This window comes from Zonotrichia albicollis, chromosome W (assembly GCF_047830755.1).
Source record: "Zonotrichia albicollis isolate bZonAlb1 chromosome W, bZonAlb1.hap1, whole genome shotgun sequence".
Lineage (NCBI taxonomy): Eukaryota > Metazoa > Chordata > Aves > Passeriformes > Passerellidae > Zonotrichia > Zonotrichia albicollis.
The window spans coordinates 12,520,171-12,539,770 of NC_133859.1; the positions used below are offsets into that span (position 1 = coordinate 12,520,171).

A 19,600-nucleotide genomic window follows, 5' to 3' on the forward strand; every position below is an offset into this window, starting at 1 on the left:
TAAATAAAATCTTTTCTCATTTTTGATAATTTGGCTTCTCGATTGATCATTTATAACAGTTTCTTTACATTGTCAGTGGAAAAGGTTGTGGAGTGAGAAGTGTTCTGAAGGGTTTCTTTTGATTCCTACTACTTTTTTTCCTTTTAGTTACTGTTAATAAAATTTTCTTTACACCCTTTTAAAGTTTTGAGCCTGTTTTGCCTTTCTCCTAATCCTATCTCACAGCAGGAAGTGAGTGCACTGGTGATTGGCCAGTGTCGCTGAAGGACACGAGAAAACACAAGCACACCACCACTCAAGGTGAAGGGAAAAAAGGGAAGTTTTATTCTCTGACTCCAATATTTATAGCTTTACAAAAGTGACAGTGAATTGGAAGGTGACACTGACACCTCTGCAATGTCACTGGTCAAACCAACAGTCCATCAACTCTCTCCTCCTCCATAAAGGAATGAAAAACAATGAGTTATTTACAGAAAGTGTGTGAGAAAATTCACTCCAGGAATGTCAACATCAGAAAGCTTAGAAAATCTTAAAAAACCAGGGTGACAGGCCAGCACTGAACCTGCCACACTCTTTAGTGCATTGGCCAGGAAATCTCAAAATTGGTGAAATTTCAGATTTGCGAACCAAAACCACTACACGAAATTGGTATTTCTGCCTGGTTTTGAACTGAAACCGCCACAGTACCAATTTTTAGTTTACTGTATTTCCCTCCTTAACTGTGGAGGGGGGCAATCTAAACATGCTGTAACATATATGCATACTCATGTCTTCAACAAATCTATTTGGTGTGAATCAACTGAAACATCAGTCTATATCCTTAAAGGAGAAAGCCCTGAAACTACAAATTTCTTGTGACACATGCTATTCTGTTTATCAATAACTGTGCCAGCCACTCTAAAGCTATATGAACAGTACACAATATAAGGAATAATAACCCAATCCAGAAAACACAGAAGCATGTTCTGGTTTCTTCCATAGAATTACTCATATGCTTCTTATGTTAAATACAGTATGGAATTTCTTAGACTGAAAATGTTTTGGTTTCAGGCTCCAATTAGCCCTAGCATAAGAAGAAGGTGTCAGAAAAAATACATGTCTTTCAAATAATCTGCATGTAAACAACAATTTAAAAACACATTGGCACTGTGCCTTGTTTATTCAATTTTAACAGCAAAACCCCCTCTTCTCCCCTCACCTCTGTGAAATTCATTTGTGTGGCCCCTAGGCAAGTCTGCCCATGAAGCACCATTCTTGCAGCATGGCCCCTGAAAGCCAGTGGGTTTCTGTGCTCCTTTATTAGAACAAAGCACCAGGATATGACAGCATTTTCATTAATCAGATTACAGCCCCAGCAAAGGATATGCAGAATTAGACCTCCAGCTGAAGGGAACAATTGGAAACACCTAATTTTGTTTAAAATATGTTAAAGAAAAGTCAGCATTAGAAAAATGTGGGATCTTATACCAGTAACTTTATGAAGAAAAAAGTTCCCTTTAGCCAGTATACTTTCTCTAAGCAAATTAGCATACAAATTTAAACAGCAGCAACAAATACTACTGAAATTATTAAAACTTCTCTAGGGGCAGTGCCTCTGGGATAACATATTTAAGAAGGGAAGAAAAATTGTGAAACAACAGCAGCTGGGAGAGCAGGGTGAGAATATGTGAGAGGAACAACTGCAGACACCCAGGTCAGTGCAGAAGGAGGGGCAGGAGGTGCTTCAGGTGCCAGAGTTGAGATTCCCCTGCAGCCTGTGGTGCAGTCCATGGTGAGGCAGCTGTGGCCCTGCAGTCCATGGGGGAGCAGAGATCCACCTGCAGGCTCTGAAGGAGCCCATGCTGGAGCAGGCTGTGCCAGAAGGACTGACCTCGTGGAAAGGGACCCACATTGGAGGAGGGGAAGAGTCCTCCCCTGAGGAAGAAGGAGCAGCAGAGAATGTGTGAACTGACTACAGCCCCATTCCCCGTCCCCTTGCACTGATGAGGGGGAAGAGGTAAAGAATTTGGGTTTAAAGTTAGGCCCAGAAATAAAGGAAGGGTTAGGGGAAGGTGTTTTAAGATTTAGTTTTTATTTTCTCACTATCCTAATTTGATTTGATTGATAATAAATGAAGCTAGTTTCCCCAAATTGAGTTGTTTTGCCCATGATGGTATTTGGTGAGTGATCTTCCCCTGACCTTATCTCCACCCATGTGTCTTTCATTATATTTTCTCTCCCATGTCCACTTGAAGAGTGGAGTGATAGAGTGGCTTGGTGGGCATCTGTTCAGCCAGGGTCAACCCATAACACCTTGGCAAAAGCTTTAAGACTCAGTTGTGCTGGAAGAGCACCAAAATTATAAAACTCAGCACATACGGGTGTGAGGAGTCCATGCATGTTCACAGCAAGCTGGCAACATGCAGTGGCTCAGCCTTCCTTTCCCACAAAAATACATTTGCAGAATCTGACAAGGAGCAGCCTGGGACACTTGGCTGAGGCAGTGCCACCTCCAGGGGCCAGATCTCCACCCGAGCAGGGGACATAGCTGACCACCATTGGTGTTGTGGTTCCACCGCTGTACCTGAAAATTGGTTCCCTCCCCATTGCCTCCAGCCTCGGCTTTGCAGTGCTTCACTGCGTCTTTCAACCTTTCAGCAGGCTAACTCTGGGCAGAGGAGGCCTGCCTGGGATTGTGGGCCTCAGCACTGCTGCAGTTCCTGCCAACCACCTGCCATCACTCTTCTCATGAGATGGGGACAGACCTCCTTGCCTCCCCACATCCCCTGCTTGCCCAACTCCCAACACCCCAGCTGAGAGGGCTTGCAGTCCAGGCTAGTCAGCCACTGCAGCCATCTCTGTTACAAAACCTTGGACAGCTCTGGCGGCAAGGGGCTGCAATCCCACGACTGGCTATCACCTGCCAGGCACAGCCCCCTGCACACCACTTACACCCTTCGGGTCATTGTACTCCCATGTTAGAGACCCTTACCCTAGGATTTACATGCTGCACTTCCCTTTCTAGTTTCAGATCTTTTAATGGTACAAATTATTTCCTCAGTGGGCCACCAAACTCTCAAAGGAATCAGAAAGACAAGTCCCAGCAGAGATGTTTATAGATGTCAGTTAGGGAAAGAAGTATGAGGGAGCTGTGAGAGCATTACTCACGCCACACACAAAGCTCTGGCCAGGTTGCAAACACAGGCATGCTCCCACAGTTATCTCTAGCCATGGCTAAAGCTTTACAAGATCTGAGCTAGTGAGCTCCAGGTTCTGTTGTACCTGCCTGAGCTGCTAAGTGTTCAACAAGCTACAAATTATTTGTATTTTCATTGTAAACAGGTTGCTTTAATTTGAAAATTATTTTCTAGAAGCAAGCACTACAGTTTAAGAAGGAAGTTGTTAAAAATAACAAAAAAAATTTCTAACTGTGTTACAGGGCATGCAAGGGTTGCAGGGTGAAGAGAGAGGCGAGAATCTTGACCTCAAGTTCAGAAGGCTTGATTTATTATTTTATGATATATATTACCTTAATACTATACTAAAAGGAATAGAGAGAAAAAGTTCTCAGAAGCTTGCTATGCTAAGAATAGAAAAGGAATGAATAAACAAAGGAGCTCTCTCTGATTCTCTCCCCGAGAGAGCTCGGTCTTTGATTGGCCCTTAATTGTACACATGCAACATAGGCCAATCACAGGTGCACCTGTTGCATTCCACAGCAGCAGATAACCATTGTTTACATTCTTTTTCTGGGGCCTCAGCCTTCCAGAAGAGGGAAAAATCCTAAAGAAAGGATTTTTCACAAAAGATGTCTGTGACATTCCACCCTTTAAATTCCAAAATATTAAAAAGAAAAAATGCTGGTGTGGAATGAACAGGGGATTTCTTCACCCGTAGAACATACAATACTAACATATCACTAAAACAATCTTACAATCTAAGAAAATGCAAAAAACAATGCAAAGAAAATTCAAGTCCAAGCAGCTGAGCTTCAGGAAAAGTCAATGGACTGAAGATGTTCCTCTGGGACATATCTGAAAGTCCTTTTTGGTCCTGAAACAGGCTTGCTGCAGAAAAGTCCATCAATAGTTATCAAAAACCACTGACAGTCATCAAACAATTTCAAACACTTTCAAGCAATTTGAAACAACTTCTGGAATGTCCTTTTCTGGCCCTTCAATGCTTCAGAGCTGCTGCCAGCTATTTCAATCCTTTTTTATTCAATTTTTTTTTTTTTGGGTGGTCGAAAAGAGCAGCAGCAGCAGAGCAGCCAGAGAAAGGCCCTGGGGGGCCCTGGCCCATGGACGGACCAGGAACCCCAAAGCTGGCCCACAAAAGGCGGGCCAGGGCCAGTAGGGAAAAGCAAAACCCCCAAATCCACCAGGAGGCCAGGCGGTGGCCCTGGCCCAGGGATCTGGGCCCAACAGCCCAGGCCAAACCCACGAGACAGGCTCTGCATTCCCACAGGCCTGCACTCTGCTGCCAGTACAACGGCAGCACGGTTGGTGAGACGCTTCCATTCCCCAAAACCACTGAGGCATGCGAGCAGTGAGGGAAATAGAAGCAGCCCCAAAAATCCTCATCTCGGTTCTAGGAATGTTTGTTTCCCACAGCAAACAAGCCATGATCTCTTCCAGCTGTGCCCTCTACCTCTGCACTGCAAATGCAACAGGTGTGTCTCCCATCTGCCTCACAGCACCACCCCCTCCGGGCTGGGGACCAAAGGTAGAACTTTCGGGACGCACCTGACCCCCGCCGCTAGGGCGCACGAGGGGCGGCAGAGATGGCAACCTCCGAGGGGCAGCAACTGACCAAACACTCCCTAACCCGCCGAGAATGCTGATCTTGAAAGCCGGCAGACGGGCTGTCCCCGCTCCCAGCTGTCAGGCCGTGCCTGCTCCACGGAAGGAGCAGCTGACGCCCTCTTTCCCTGTCCCAGCTTCCCCGACAGGGGCAGCCCCGGGACAATCCAAAAAACTCAGGGGGGAAGCCACGCTGGGTGTAGGAGCGGCCGTAGGCCGCTCCGAGAGTCCCGCGGGTTCGGCGTCGTCTTCAGCACCATCCTGAACAGGGACTGGTGCGGTTTGAGGCGGCGGGGATGCGCGGGAACACGCCGCTGCCGTCTCGCCTGGCTCTGGGAGAGGCAGCAGGCAGGGCGTGGGGTTGGCAGCGTCTTCTGCCACTGGCTCTGCGGTCAGATGCGGAGGCGCAGCCGCAATCTCCAGAGGAGTGTGGACGGGCAGTGGCGGAGCTGGCACAGGCAGCGCCGGAGCCGCTGGGAGGGGCGGCGGCGGAGGATCGCTGTTGCTTAGCAACATCGGCGCAGGCGCAGGGAGCGGTGTTTCTGAGCTCTCAGGCGCAGGCGTGGACGCCGGCGGTGACGCAGGCGGGATCGCCCGGGGAGGTGGCCGCACCCACGGGGCGGGTCTGGGAGGTGCCAGGGGCGGTGCTCGCGGCGCTGGTTGGGGCGACGCCTGCCGGGCTGCCAGGGGCGGTACCCGCGGCGCTGGCTGTGGCGGGGCCGCCACCTCCCATCCCCCCAGAGAGGGAGAAGGACCGCTCCATCTGAGCATGCTCTGGACACAGAGTAAAAAAAACTTTTCGTGGCAAAATTTCACCCCCCCCGCCAGGAAGCAAGGAGCTAGGAAGCAGCAGATCATCCCACAAAGGGTCTTCTCCCGCTGAATTCGGGGGAAATGGAGCAAGCCCGTTGCAGTTAGCAATCCAGGGAAAAACAGCTGCTCTCCGCTTCAAGATAGAAAAGAGTACACAGAAGGAGACTGGGTAGACGCAGGGGAATCCCACACCACGGCCCCAAACGAATTGGAAAATGGATTCCATGCACTCCCATAGGAAAACATCCAGAGCATACAGCATGTTAGTAAAGAACCCAAAAAGCTTTGCTCAGCGAAAAAAACTCATAGAAATCTGTCTCCAACAAGAGAATTCCATCCTCTTCACCCCATTTTTGCCAGAGGGCAATAAGTTTCTTCTCTGAAGGAGAAAAATGAACCTCATCCTCTAAGAGTGGCGTCCCCCATATGAACAGCTGCAAACTACGAAAGGCTGCATCTTCAGGAAGGGAAAAGCCAACAGTACCTTTTGAAAGAGTCCAGCATGCTCCGGCCAGCTCCATGGTGCTGCTGCTCTTTCCGAACATCTTCCCGGAGGTTTTTCAGAAGGTTCACTTTGTGGTCAGTGTGATAAACGAATCAACCAAATTTAAGAACCGTACAATTATCTTTATTATTATGCAAGCAAGAATAAGCAAGATTCAGCGCTGGGCGGTCCGGAGTCTTTGCTCCTCTTAGGCGTGCACCTTTCCCCCTTTAAAGTTCGCTTTTTATTGTCCTTTTTCTCCGGATTCCTGGATGACGTGGTCCGTCTTCTGCGCTTACTCCTCCAGTTGCTAGGGGGTCTTTTTTTCTGCCTTCTGGTGGTCGTGGGATGAAGGCCCCAAGTCTTCCTCTTTTTCCGCTTTCCTTATAAGGCATATCTATAAGTCTAATTTTTACAAGCTAAGCATTCTTGCAAGGTTAATAATTGTTACCATATGTGTTTCAGAAAGTCTCCTATATCTATGGGATGGAATTTTGCGAAGCAAGCTATTCTAGTGAGGTTAGTAATTGTTACCAGATGTAGCTGTATCTGGTTACCAGAGGGGGGGGTTTGTAACCCAAGCAATTCCTTAAAAGTTTTCCCATACGTGGCTGCATAGGTATCCTGCTAAACAAGAGCTATTTAGCTATTGTTTTATAATTTAAATTATCTAGCTATTAATGAACAAATATGTTGTTACTTATTACAGTCAGCCTTGGCTGTGAACTCTGTCCAAGTGCGGATCTTCAGTTTTTCAGCTCCTGGCTAAAATCCACTTCTGTGGTCACTTGTGAAGCAACCATCTATGCTGCACATTCGGGTTCACCCAGTGCAGCAATTTGCTCCTCTGGTCTCCTCAAATTGATTTTTGTCCTCAGTCGGGGTTCACCAGATTTTACTGGGCTTGCAAGGGTTTTCCAGGGGTGAAGAGATAGACGAGAATCTTGACTCCATGATCAGAAGGCTGGATTTATTAATTTATGATATATATTACATTAAGACTATACTAAAAGGAATAGAGAGAAAAGTTCAGAAGCTTGCTATGCTGAGAATAGAAAAAGAATGAATCAACAAAGGAGCTCTCTCTGATTCTCCCAGAGAGAGCTCGGTCTTTGATTGGCCCTTAATTGTACACATGCAACATGGGCCAATCACAGGTACACCTGTTGCATTCCACAGCAGCAGATAACCATTGTTTACTTTTTTTTTTCTGGGGCCTCAGCTTCCCAGAAGGAAAAATCCTAAAGAAAGGATTTTTCACAAAAGATGTCTGTGAAAAACTGCATGTTACATTTTCACAATAGTCCATATAGAACACATACTTTATTCCTTAAAAGTAAACAACCAAATTAAATATCTATTTAAATGTTTCCTCATTCGAAATAATATTGAGTTACAGAATTGGTGTAAGAGACTACCATATTCTGCACCATTACCTAATTAAAAATTCCTCTGCAAGCACGAAACAGTAGAAGCTGCATGCTCCTCCTCTAGTGACCATCTCACACAGGACTGACATCCAATTCCATCCTCATAAGTCTGCAGATGAAACATGCTTTTGCAACTGTTTTCAAAAAAAAAAACAGCTAATCCTTTCTAATATTGTGTGAATAACTTGGCAAATCTCAAACTATTGATCAGCACCCTTTCCTCTCCCTGCCCTTCTTTAAGAAGTAGCTTGTGGCTGACTTAATGCGCGCCTTGGCCGAGTTTCAGGGTATCCCCGGCTGGCTGTTGCAGGTCCGGATAGCGCAGTCCTGTTCAGCACAGCCTGCCTGGGCTCCCAGGCAGCTCCCAGCCACAGGCTACTTTAGCAAGCTCAGCTCTTAAGTGAAATCTGCTCTTTAGTGATTATCATCTCATTTGTGATTTCAGCTCTTTAGCTTGCTAAGTGCCTTAGGCAGACGCAAGGAGACAGAGGAAAAGGCTGTGAAAGGTTCCACAGAGATGTCTTTATTGAAGTCTTCTGCAAAGGTTCTCAGGGACAGCTCTTCTGTCAAACTGGGCAAAAGTAGGGGTTTATACAGTATACTGGAGTTTTAGAAATTGTCCAATAGTAAGGGTCGAGGCGAATGTGACCTATAGTCTTACAGAGAGATAAGCAATGGTCCAAAGGCAGAGGAAGGGCTTCTTAGGTCTGGTCATCATGACACGGCATTTCTTAGGCTGCTGAACGCCATGGAGGCATTGCAGGCCCTGTGCCTGCTACAGTGGCCTCTCATGAATATTGTATATAAATCCACAAGTCTCAATTTAATGTTCACTTTTTATTTTGTATCCAGACACACCTCACAGGTTTTTGTTCATTGCACCTTTTCCATTTCTCACTGCCTAGACCTCAGTGCTTTAGGCCAATTAGTTTCATTCAGCATAAATTCAAGCATTCCCTTCATGTGACACAGCCCACTGCAGGCACCAGGCAAAAAGTGCAGCTGCATGCTGCCTCATTGCAAGCTACAGACCAGTACCTGCATAACACAGGGCACTCTGGGAACCAGCAGTATATACTTATTTAAAGGAAATAACTCCTCCAGTGGTGCATAGGTATATAGTTTGGAGAGGTCTGTAGGTCTATACAGACATTTGTGGCAGAAAGAGGATGGCAAGGTGCTGTTATTGAGGGCATCCAGAACTTGACTCTCCAAGTCAATCATCACTCCTGCAGTTGCAGTAAGGAGGCATGGGGGACTCCACTGGTAGAAGCAATTTGAGAAGGAAATTCTAGGGAAGAGGGGGTTGCAAAGGGAAACACTTTCCAGTGGAGTTATTAAGAGCCTTTCACCCTGTCCCTCAGTGAGGAGAGGTTTGGTCATGCCTCCACTGCATTTCCACCCAGGCTCAACACAAGTCTGTATAGAGGCAGCACTGGGCACAACAACAAAGCATCATTTTTCTCCTACCAAATTTGCAGGCTGTTCTTAAAAAGGAGATCAAACAGAACAAAAAAATAGCTCAACTGTGCTTACCAAATTATAGCCCTGCTATCAATATCACCTAACTGCTCAATTTACATTGGACTTAAATTGCTTAAGTTAGTTTCATTAATTAGACACAACCAGATTGTTCCTTTAATTCCACTGATACAGATCTGGTGTCTATATGCATAAATGCCTAAAAATTTAGTGTTATGCAGCTAAGCATATTACACACTCCCTCCATGTTTAAAAAGACAGGCTTCTTATCAGAAGCCAGGTATAAATCCAATAGCTATCTTTTACTTTCATGATTAACATCAGGACATTCTTTTCTCTGCACAGAATCTCATCCCATATTATTTGCATCTCAGAATATACAAAACTGTTGCCGTTCATTTCGGGGGAGGCTCCCTGGGGAGTCCCTGGGGGGCCCCCTAAGCTCTATGTTCACTGGTAGCAGCAGGCAGGCAAGGAGACTCCACACGGCTTCTGAGGGTGCTAATTAGATGAGGGTTTATTGGGGGTCCCACCCCTGGGAGCAACATAGTTTCTGAGGGAGAAGGGGGGGAAGGGGGAGGGAGGAGGAGGGGGAGAGAGAGAGCCTAGGGAGAGAAGGGCTAAGAGAGAGCAAAGGGTCAAGAGAGCATTTAGTCTCCTTCTCACAGCTTAACAGGGAGATTCAAAGTGGGCATGGAATAAGACTTGGGCCAATGGGATTACAGATACATGATATTTCAGGAGAGGATCACAGGCTTGGAATAAACCGTACATTTTCGAGGGGTGAGACAGAGCATACCATTTAACTAAAATGTAACACCACAATTCACTCTTTTTTTGTTAGAAAGAAACGATAAAGAGAAATATGAAAATTAACAATTTTAAAAATGAAGCAGTAATTACACAGTTTCACAGCATAAAAATAAATACAATTCCAGTGAGGATTATGTTTTAAACAGTCAATTTGACCTGATGTTTGCCTTTGGTGGTAGGTATTAAAGATAAAATGAGCATTTAATTGTAATAAACGGGTTATGTGGGTCCATATTGCAGATTTTAAACAAATTTAAAGCATGGGCAAGTGCTTAAAGGGCTTTAGCTTTATACACTAAGCTCATATGAGAGTTTTGGGATTGGCCTTTTCAGCGTGACTGGCCTAATGATGTCTAACTTTTTCCAACTGGCTTTTCGGACCACCACAGTCCCCAGTTTAGGCTGTGGTGATGACTTCTGCTCCCCCTCTCAGGGACAGGGAATCATCTGGAGCCCCCCAGACTCCAGGCAGGTTTGTGGCCTCAGATTCTTGTTGGGAATTTAGCTGTTGGGAATTTAGAGACTGGAAAAGTACAAAGCCATGGCTAATTCCAAATTCTACACCTGCTAGATAGCATGTCCTTGGGCCTAGCTGTAGTATGATAACTAATAATGAAAGAGACATGAGAAAAGAGAGATGTAACCCCTAAGGAATAAAGAAGAGTTCATGGTATAGTTTAACCAATACATTGCTTGGCTTACAGAATATTCATAGGCTTATTATTTGTTGCATGTGTTTGATGCTTTTTTCAATAAACTGGACCTGTGATGAACCAGCTGGTGTCCTGGTCCCCTTCCTTCGACAAATGGTTGACCCCGAACGCTGACCCCTCGTCTCGCACTAAAAGAAAAAGGGGGAGAACACTCCACGGTCGAGGAAGTTGGAGTTGGGTCCTGTTTGCAGCCGAGATGGTGCCGGAATTTTGAAGCACCCTCGGGGTTCACATCGGTGACTCGAGCCATACGTGTCTGCCGGAGCCTGGAAAGCTGCAAAGAGCGCTCACGAAATAGGTATGAATAGGCAAGCAGCACATAATTTATTCACCGCATATTTAGAAAGGCGAGGACTAAAGGAGATAGATTTAAAAAAGGAGCTACTAGGGTTGTTACCCTACGGCTATGCTAAAGAAGTTTTCCTTAACCCAACATACGGTCCATGAACTCTCAGAATGGAGAAAATTTGGGGATATACTGTGGGAAGCAGTGTTAGAAGATGATAAATCAGCAAAGAAACTGAGCAAGCCATGGCGGGTGATGTACAACACACTGCTTCAGCATGTCTCTGAATGCACAGCAGTAGCTGCGGCTCGGTGGGCCTGCGGGGCTGTGCCCCTCCAAACTCGGCATGAGCGCTGCGCCATGGAGAGCAGCCGCGGCGAGCGGCCGCCTGGAATATTACGCTGCAGCAGCGGTAGCGGCGGCAGCGGCAGGGGAGCGGAGCTGCCGCGGGGGGAGCAACCCACGCGGCCACGGGTGCAGCGCATGCAGTGATTCAGCCTGTCGGCAAGTTTTGCGAAACAAAGAACCCAGCGCGGGGGGGTCGCCCTCTCCGACACAAGCGCCGCGGGACCGGAGCACTTTTCCAGCGCCAGTGTTTCTCCCTCCGTCCCGCAGCCGGCAAAAAGCTTCAGCTTTAGACCTAACAGCCATAATAAATGTGACTTTTGTCAACAAAAGAAAAGATCCCTACTGCAATTAAGAAACCAGTGAAAATAAACAAGCGACACCAAGGACAATTACTATCGAGACGTTTCTTACCTAAGTTAAAAAGACTTTTTGTTCTTCCTGGCAGAGACTTTAAATATCAGAAGCCCAAATAACTCAGTCGGTGAAACATCAGACTCTAAAATTATATTTTGAAAAATTTTAAAATGTTAAAAATGTGTTAAAGTGATTGTAGAAGTAAGATGTAATGAGTGTGTTTTTTGTATTTTTTAAGCTTTGTTTAGATGTGATAGATGTAAAAGCATGCACTGAATTAAAAAGAATTTTTCCACAGGTATACCTTGAATAAACTCATTATGTTTAAGTGCATTTAAGTATAAAAATGCTGCAGCAAACACGTGAAGAAAGTTGTTTTAGCTTAGTATTTTAGAATCAGGCCTGTAAGTTATAGTAAATGCTATATTTCATTTTATTTAGTAAGTTTTATTTGTTATTAAGTAGTTTAAGTTAAATTATCTTTTAAGTGTTATTAAATGTTAAATACTGTTAAGTTTTGTTAAGTTTGTCTCCTGTTAAGTTTAAGTGCTGTTTAGTTTAATTTCTGTTAAGTTAAAGTGTTATTAAGTTTAAGTAAAGTTAGATTCTGTTAAGTTTAAATTATATTAGGTTTAAGTTATATAAAATTTAGAGTCAGTTATGTTTTGTTAAAGTTAAGTTTTGTTAGATTTAAGTGATTTTATATGTAAGTTTCCTTGATTTGAAAATCTGTTAATTTTAAGTTCTGTTAAGGTTTAGTTCTGTTGAGTTAAAAATCTGTTAAGTTTAAGTAAAGATAAGTTTAAATGATGTTAGATAGATTTATACTTTTATGATAGACGTTTATTTTATGACTTGTGTGCAAAGTGTTGTTGTGAACATCAGAGAAACTTTATTTAAAAGGAACAATCAGAAGCATTTGTGAGTAAAGCCATTCCTGTTTGAAGTATCTCTGCTGTTTGAAGATAGAAAGCAAACTTACCAAACAATCAACGCAGGTGAAACCTGCGCACATGTTACTCCTTTAGCTTATTTTTGTAGGTTGTATTAGCACACCTGAGTTTTGTTTGAGCCTTGTAGCACATAGAATTCTTTTTGTATTTGTCGTATAGCATATCCTATAAATAGTGATAGCCTTTTTAGTTTGTTTCACTGGCTTAGATCCCTTATAAGAGAGAAACCTTGCTAGCTGAGAATCCTGTTTAGTTGTTAGAATTGCCTATTCTTGTGTTGCAAAGAGCGTGACACAGTTAGCCCATAGAATTTTGCTTTTTCCAAAAAATAAAAACAGGGGAGATGTTGGGAATTTAGCTGCTAGAAACTGGAAAAGTACAAAGCCGTGGCTAATTTCAAATCCTACACCTGCTAGATAGCGTGTCCTTGGGCCTAGCTGTAGTATGATAACTAATAGTGAAAGAGACATGAGAAAAGAGAGATGTAACCCCTAAGGAATGAGGAAGAGTTCATGGTATAGTTTAACCAATACATTGCTTGGCTTACAGAATATTCATAGGCTTATTATTTGTTGTATAAGTGTTTGATGCTTTTTTCAATAAACTGGACCTGTGATGAACCAGCTGGTGTACTGGTCCCCTTCCTTCGACAGATTCTCACCCTTGGATCTGAGCTTTACCGCTGCTTTTGCCTTCCAACTGGTTTAACCCAAAAGACTCCCCAGTTTTAGGTCATTAAAGGAAAAACAAAAAGAAATTAGGCTTCAGCTACTACCTATACTCAGGGAGCATTCATCAAAAAACCGTCAAAATACTTTCCCAGACACCATTTTAGGTTATCAGTCACCCTAAGAACCTACCGAGGACAGCATAAACCCAACAGTGATTTTGATTCAGCAGTCTAATACTATCTGAACACTTGCTATTAAAGAAACAATCAAAAACTGCTTCTCCTTGGATCTACCCTTGTGACCTGACAGACCCTTGCTTTCTAAAAGTGAAAACATGACAATCTGCAATATGAACACGCATTTAAACTAGAAACGCATAATTATAAGAACTACTTCATGGGAATGGGAGGGAAATGGAGAGAAGACAGATATTGGATCAGAATGATAAAAAGGTTAGAGGGTTTTAGGATAAAAGTTCTAGCTGACGAGCTCTTTTCAGCTAGAACAAGTGGATAGGGATTGGGAATTGGGGAGGTTATGGGGAGCCAGGGACTCTGCGAAATAAAAACCTTTTCGGGGTACCCTGCACCTTTGAGCAGTTTGCTCCCGGTGAACTACCCAAAATAAGGAAAAAAGGGGTATGGATTGCAGAGAAGGATATTATTCTGCTCCTGGAGTAACAGGGGAAAGAGATCATAAAGTAGAATTTTCAATTCAACAAAATGTTGAGGCTTAGCCGTGTGGCTGCTGTGCCGAGCTTAGCAGGACCGAGTGGACTCCTGGGGGTTTGTTAAGGGGAAGGCAGGTTAGGGATGGAGTTAGGGAGAAAGAGCAGCAAGGGGGGGAGAGAATAAAACCGAGGAAAGAGGTCACAAAACTGACGAAAGCAGTTTTGGAGGGGGGGGGGTGCAGGGCTCGGGCAAAGCTGAAAACTGCTTCTTGCTTGTCTGGTGGCTCCCCCGCGGAAACTGGTGGGCTTTGGTTTCTTCTTTTGTCGCTGCTGTGGTCCAGGGCAGCGGCTGCTCAGGTTCGGCAATCCGCACGGCCTGCCCGCTCTGCGGGGCCCTCTCCCGCCGCCTCCGGGCAGGGGACAGTGGGCTCAGCTCCCGGCGAGCGGCGGCAGTTCCCGGCGATTCCGAGCAGCCACGTGGTGGCCACGTGGCGCAGGGGAGCCGGCAGCTGCTGGCGGTGATCTGAAAAGCCGCGCGGGCTGTGATGGTGCAACGGCGGCGTGATGTCTCGCGGGGTGTCTGCGCGGTGGTGGCGGGGCCGCCCCGCGATGCTGGAGGCGGCGCAGAAGCAGTGCTCCATGGGGTTCTGCGCTGTGCTGGCAGGGCGATGAAGGTCCATTTTCGTCTTAGGGTTGTCGGTACTCAAGCCGCACGTTGGGAGCCATTTGTCGCAGTTCGTTTGGAGGGAGTCCCCGAGGGCCCCCTAAGCTGTATGTTCACTGGTAGCAGCAGGCAGGCAAGGAGACTCCACACGGCTTCTGAGGGTGCTAATTAGATGAGGGTTTATTGGGGGTCCCACCCCTGGGAGCAGCATAGTTTCTGAGGGAGAAGGGAGGGAGGGGGAGAGAGGGAGACCCTAGGGAGAGAAGGGCTAAGAGAGCATCTCATCTCCCTCTCACAGCTTAACAGGGAGATTCAAAGTGGACGCGGAATAAGACTTGAGCCAGCGGGATTACAGATACATGATACTTCAGGGGAGGATCACAGGGTTGGAATAAACCATACATTTTCGAGGGGTGAGACAGAGCATACCATTTAACTAAAATGTAACACCACACCAAACTATCATGGCATAAGATGGACTGTATGCCTCATAAGAGGAGGAGGGATTTGGCTACAGAGAGCCAGTCCATGATATGAACGCAAGCAGGTAGCTATTGGTCAATAGCTGGGTTGTAACCAGAGTCGAACGTGGAGTTTTTTGAATAGCCTATAAAAAGGGCTGTGTGCACCAATAAAGGCTCTCTGATGCATGAAACCTCAATGGCGTGTCATCTCTCAGTCTCCCAACACACCATGACACAAAACATCACAAAAAAAGGCAAATTACATTAATTAAATTGTTTGAAATTTTAATTGAGATTCATGTTTGTTTTGCAACAGTTTCTCCAAGGCTATTTACGATGAAACACAAGAATCATTTTGAAGGATACTAAATAAAAGCAAAAATCTCAAGAAATAATTTTGCATTTGGAGAAGACTGACTAGAAAAACCTGATTTTAAGCAAGATCTACAGGAATACCAAGAGCATTAGGGAACATCCTTGCAAAAATTCCTCCCTTTACTTAGGGCTTTGAAAACAAAGTTTTTCAGAAATAGGGAGGCACTTCTAATGTCAAGGCAATAATTGAGAATTGGAAGTCCTTATCATCCTTAAACATAGAGCCAGACAATATTTTCTAAACAAACTTAAGATTAATAGGTCATTACTGTAAAGTTATTAAAATTATATTGATTCTTGCCACTGGGATCTGGCACTGTAATTGACAGTCACTCAGTTGTTCCTAATTTATTGGATTAAGAAAATAATGCAATATTTCATAGATGCTATTGTTTTTTTGTCTAATACTGATTAAATATTTGCACTCCTACTTTTCAATTCACATTTTAGCATTCATACCTATGGCTTTTACTTCTAGTACAATGTCTTTGTGTCACATGTCAGAATTTCATTAAAAGAAGTTAGGAACCTGATACCGTATAGACAAGCCTTCTCTATATGTTTAAAAATATTACTTTTCAAAAACGACAAACGACAATTTATAAAAGAAGTGTCTGCTGGTAGCTTTCTTCCAGCTCATGTTTACCACAGATTCTACTGAGCTTTTCCTAATTTAAAGTGTCCCTTTTAGAGTGTCCTGCTGCCTCCACATGGAATGTTTCCTCCCTCATCTCCTCCTAAATTTAATGAAAAAACCCTAAATCAGCAGCTGACAATTTTAAGCAAAAATATAAAGCGCAATATAACATTATCCACATTGCCTTTTATTGAACTAGGTTGAACACTCTCTCTAGGAGCTTTGTGGAAATTTCACTCCTGTTGAAAAGGCACAGTATTTTTGTGCTCTGAGACATGCAGCAACAATGTTTTTTCCCCAGCCTGAAAGTTAGGGACTGCTGTTAGGAAACAGCAAACAAACAGTCTGCCCAGAAAATTCACAGGTACCTGATTATCCACTTACATTAGAACCCACCAGATGTTACTGATTCTTCTGCCAAAGACACCCTGCAAATCCATAACAAGAGTTTGCTTCTATAGCAAGAAGAAAAGAGGCAAAGTTACTCTTACATATACCTAGGGATGAGGTAAATGATACAAGCTGTTCATTATTAAAATCCTAACAAAGCTGTGGTGTTTTCTGTTCCATGGCACTACATGAATGGTAAAGTTATTTTTCACATAGGAGAGGTTTAGTTCTACATGAAGAAAACTAACTTTGGTCCACTTGTCCAGCTTCCTAAGGACAGCATATTGGAAAGGTGACCACAGACTATTGGTTCAAAAACCAATGTAAAAGCTACCAAAAATAATTGGGTACTTAATTCCTAAAGCTGCACAGTGTGGTCATTTGTCCTAGTTATCCACCTTTTCATTCTGTGTGTCCACTAATTGCTGAGTTTTTAAGTCTTCAGCTTGTTCATGATCTTCCATATCTGCATCATCTACTTGACTGGTTTCATTTTCTTCTGCTTCTCCTTGATCAACACTTTCATATTCTACTTGTTCAAGGTCTGTTCCATCTATAAGTTCTGCCTGTACTTCTTCCACCTGTATTCGACTTACACGCCCAACGTGTAATTGCTCCACATGCACTTCAGCACCTTGTTCAGTCTGAATGTGTTCAACTTCTAAATAACTAATTTGCACCCGTTCTTGCAGTTCCTCCATCTGTGTGCCTTTCACTTGATTTTCCTGTATGAGATCCTGGTGCATCTGTTTCACAGTTACCTGTGCAGGATCCACTTGTACCTGAATTACTGGTAGGACATGGACTTGCTCCACTTGTTCTATTATAGTCATTGATGTTACTGGTTCAGCTTCCATAGCTTCCACTGGAAGAATCTCTTCTGTCACTATTTGTTCTGAAATATTGTGCATGTCTTTGAGATGCCTTCTTAGCTCACTGCCTTGCATAAACCACAAATCACATAAGGTACAGTGGTTGGGTTTGACACCTGTATGTATTACCAAATGATTTTTAAATTGATCCCAGCTGTTAAACACACTGTTACAAACCTGAAACAAAAGATACAGTGTGTTAAACAGTGCCAACAGAAATATAACAAAGTATAGTGCCTATTTCAGATCATGGCTTCACATAGCATAGCGTCTTGCTACTTGGATTAAAAAACTCCACCATGTATGTTAGAGGTAAAAGCAGAGAAATCAGCTTCAAATGAACAGAAGACCTGGTATTTATTTATTTTTAAGATACAGTGTGCTGTTTTGAGTTGTGCATACAGAGGATACCTACAAAATTAATCAGCCAGTACAGCATGTAAAAGCTTTCCTATTTTAACTTTATGTGAAATTCACATACAGATTCACACCCCAATAAATGTCTGATGCTAGAATTTTGAGTAGAAATCTATTTATGTAATCATATGATCAAAGTGCAATTCAAACTGTCCTTTTACTGAAGTTCTAGATGCAGTACTAATAGCCTACTTTTATTTATCAGTTTTCATTTGTTCATGGCATTGTAAGATTTAGCTGGATAGTCTAAACTCTCACATTTTGCCATTTCAAAAAACAATATTTGAGTGATTTTAGCAGATAAAAATCTCTTAAAACTCCATCTTTTTAAGTTTCTTCCAGCTAAAAGTACTGCTTTGACTGCAGACATACTATTTTCATAAAGCACATGAGCACACTTCCCTTCAGCTGGCAGTGAGGTAAGTAGCTTGAAAACAATACGCAAAGACTGCAGAAATGAATGAGGTGCCAGGGTAGAAGAGAGAAGAGTGGGGTAGAATCAGGCTTGGAGTAAAGAAACGGGGTCAGGAGTTTCTGTCCATACAAGTGCTCTTGGCTTCAGAAAGAAGCAAAGAACATGCATTTCACTGTTGGAACCCCTTCACTGTTGGCAAATAATTTGGAAACAGAATGTTCCATCTCCTCAATGTACAGCAACAGCACAAAAGAATGATGGAGTATCTGACAGGGATTAACTCAAGGAATGGGTCTGTGTAATGGAGCTGAATATCTCCATTTTGCTGTTGAAATCTTAAAATCACATTTGTGATGCTAGCAACATGCTTTTTGTATATGTGTGTCCCCATGACTCATGCTTTAGAAAGAAGTTGCACACACAGACTTCTTAAAATACTACCCTTATAGATAAGTACTCAAAATTAATTAGTCATACATAAAGGTAATTATTATCAGTAATGCCCAAGCACATAATTACTGTTCTTGCCATGTGGCGCCTAATTCAGTTCTCATGGCATTCACTGAAGAGCATCCAAAGTGCTCATCAAGCAAGTGCAATTTTGTTTTTTCTTTCTTGTTCAGTGAGCTAAGATTTTATTTATTGAACACCATTCAAATTCAGTTTTAAACAGAAAAATAAATCAAGAATTTATGCAAGAATTCTTGTAGTTGCTGAGGGCTGAAATAGCACTTAACCCACATTCAGTTATCTGTAAGAGAAAACTACAAGGTGAAGTAATTAAACCAAAGGCTCACCAAGACAAAATAGTATCTTCAGTGAAGCTACTAGGTACAATTTTGCATTATATACTAGTTCTCATGTTCAAAACAAACTTATCTTTTAAGACAAAGGCATGCTCCCAAGAATTAACTTTAGTCAAGTATAACAACTAAGCAATGCCACAGCATCAGGGAAACTTGGATTAAATGAGGAATTTATTCACCTCCTGCAGTATTTGCTGCTTTCTTTGAATAAGATCACTCTTTTTTTCAAAATAACGCCAATATTCAACACTTTTCTTTACTATATGACCCAATTTAACCTCAAACCACAGCAATTCTGTGAGCTGAATAAGGTGAGAGCCTTATTTGAGACTGTCACAGCAGTGGGGCAGCAAAATGGCAAATAAAAATGCTACAACCAACCTCAGCTCTCATATTTTCTAGCTTTTCAGAATCAACTTTTAAAAGCCAAGTAATAGTCTTCTGAACAGCTTTTCACATGTCAGTTGCATAGTAACCAAGTACCCTAGCTATCCAGCTACAGCATTTATATTTGCTTAAAAGACATTACAGATTGTCATCATAAGTTGAAATGACTTTCTAGCCAGTCAGTATATTGGTATTAAACAGAAAAAAATTTAGGAAATTGTCACCATTGAGTCAGAGATGGCACACAGTTCAATCAGAAGGCAAAGTCGCAAATCCCTTGTTTATTTCATCCTCTCTTCTTTTATAGCTTAGTTTGCTATGGGTGGACCTGATTGGTCATTTAATCAATACATTTCACCTGTTTGGCTAATTAAC

General features: G+C 43.3%; 1 protein-coding gene across 6 annotated transcripts in view; it reads right to left on the reverse strand.

Annotated features, from left to right (window-relative positions):
• Window positions 1-301: 301 nt before the first annotated feature.
• Window positions 302-19,600, reverse strand: part of LOC141726957 (zinc finger protein 131-like) — a 49,527-nt gene continuing 30,228 nt past the window's right edge. For all 6 annotated transcript variants that reach the window (XM_074532081.1, XM_074532085.1, XM_074532084.1 and 3 more), the window contains one exon: window positions 302-17,377. In XM_074532081.1, the coding sequence (XP_074388182.1) occupies window positions 16,715-17,377 (663 nt within the window). In that variant the 3' untranslated portion in view covers window positions 302-16,714. The remainder of the gene's footprint in view (window positions 17,378-19,600) is intronic.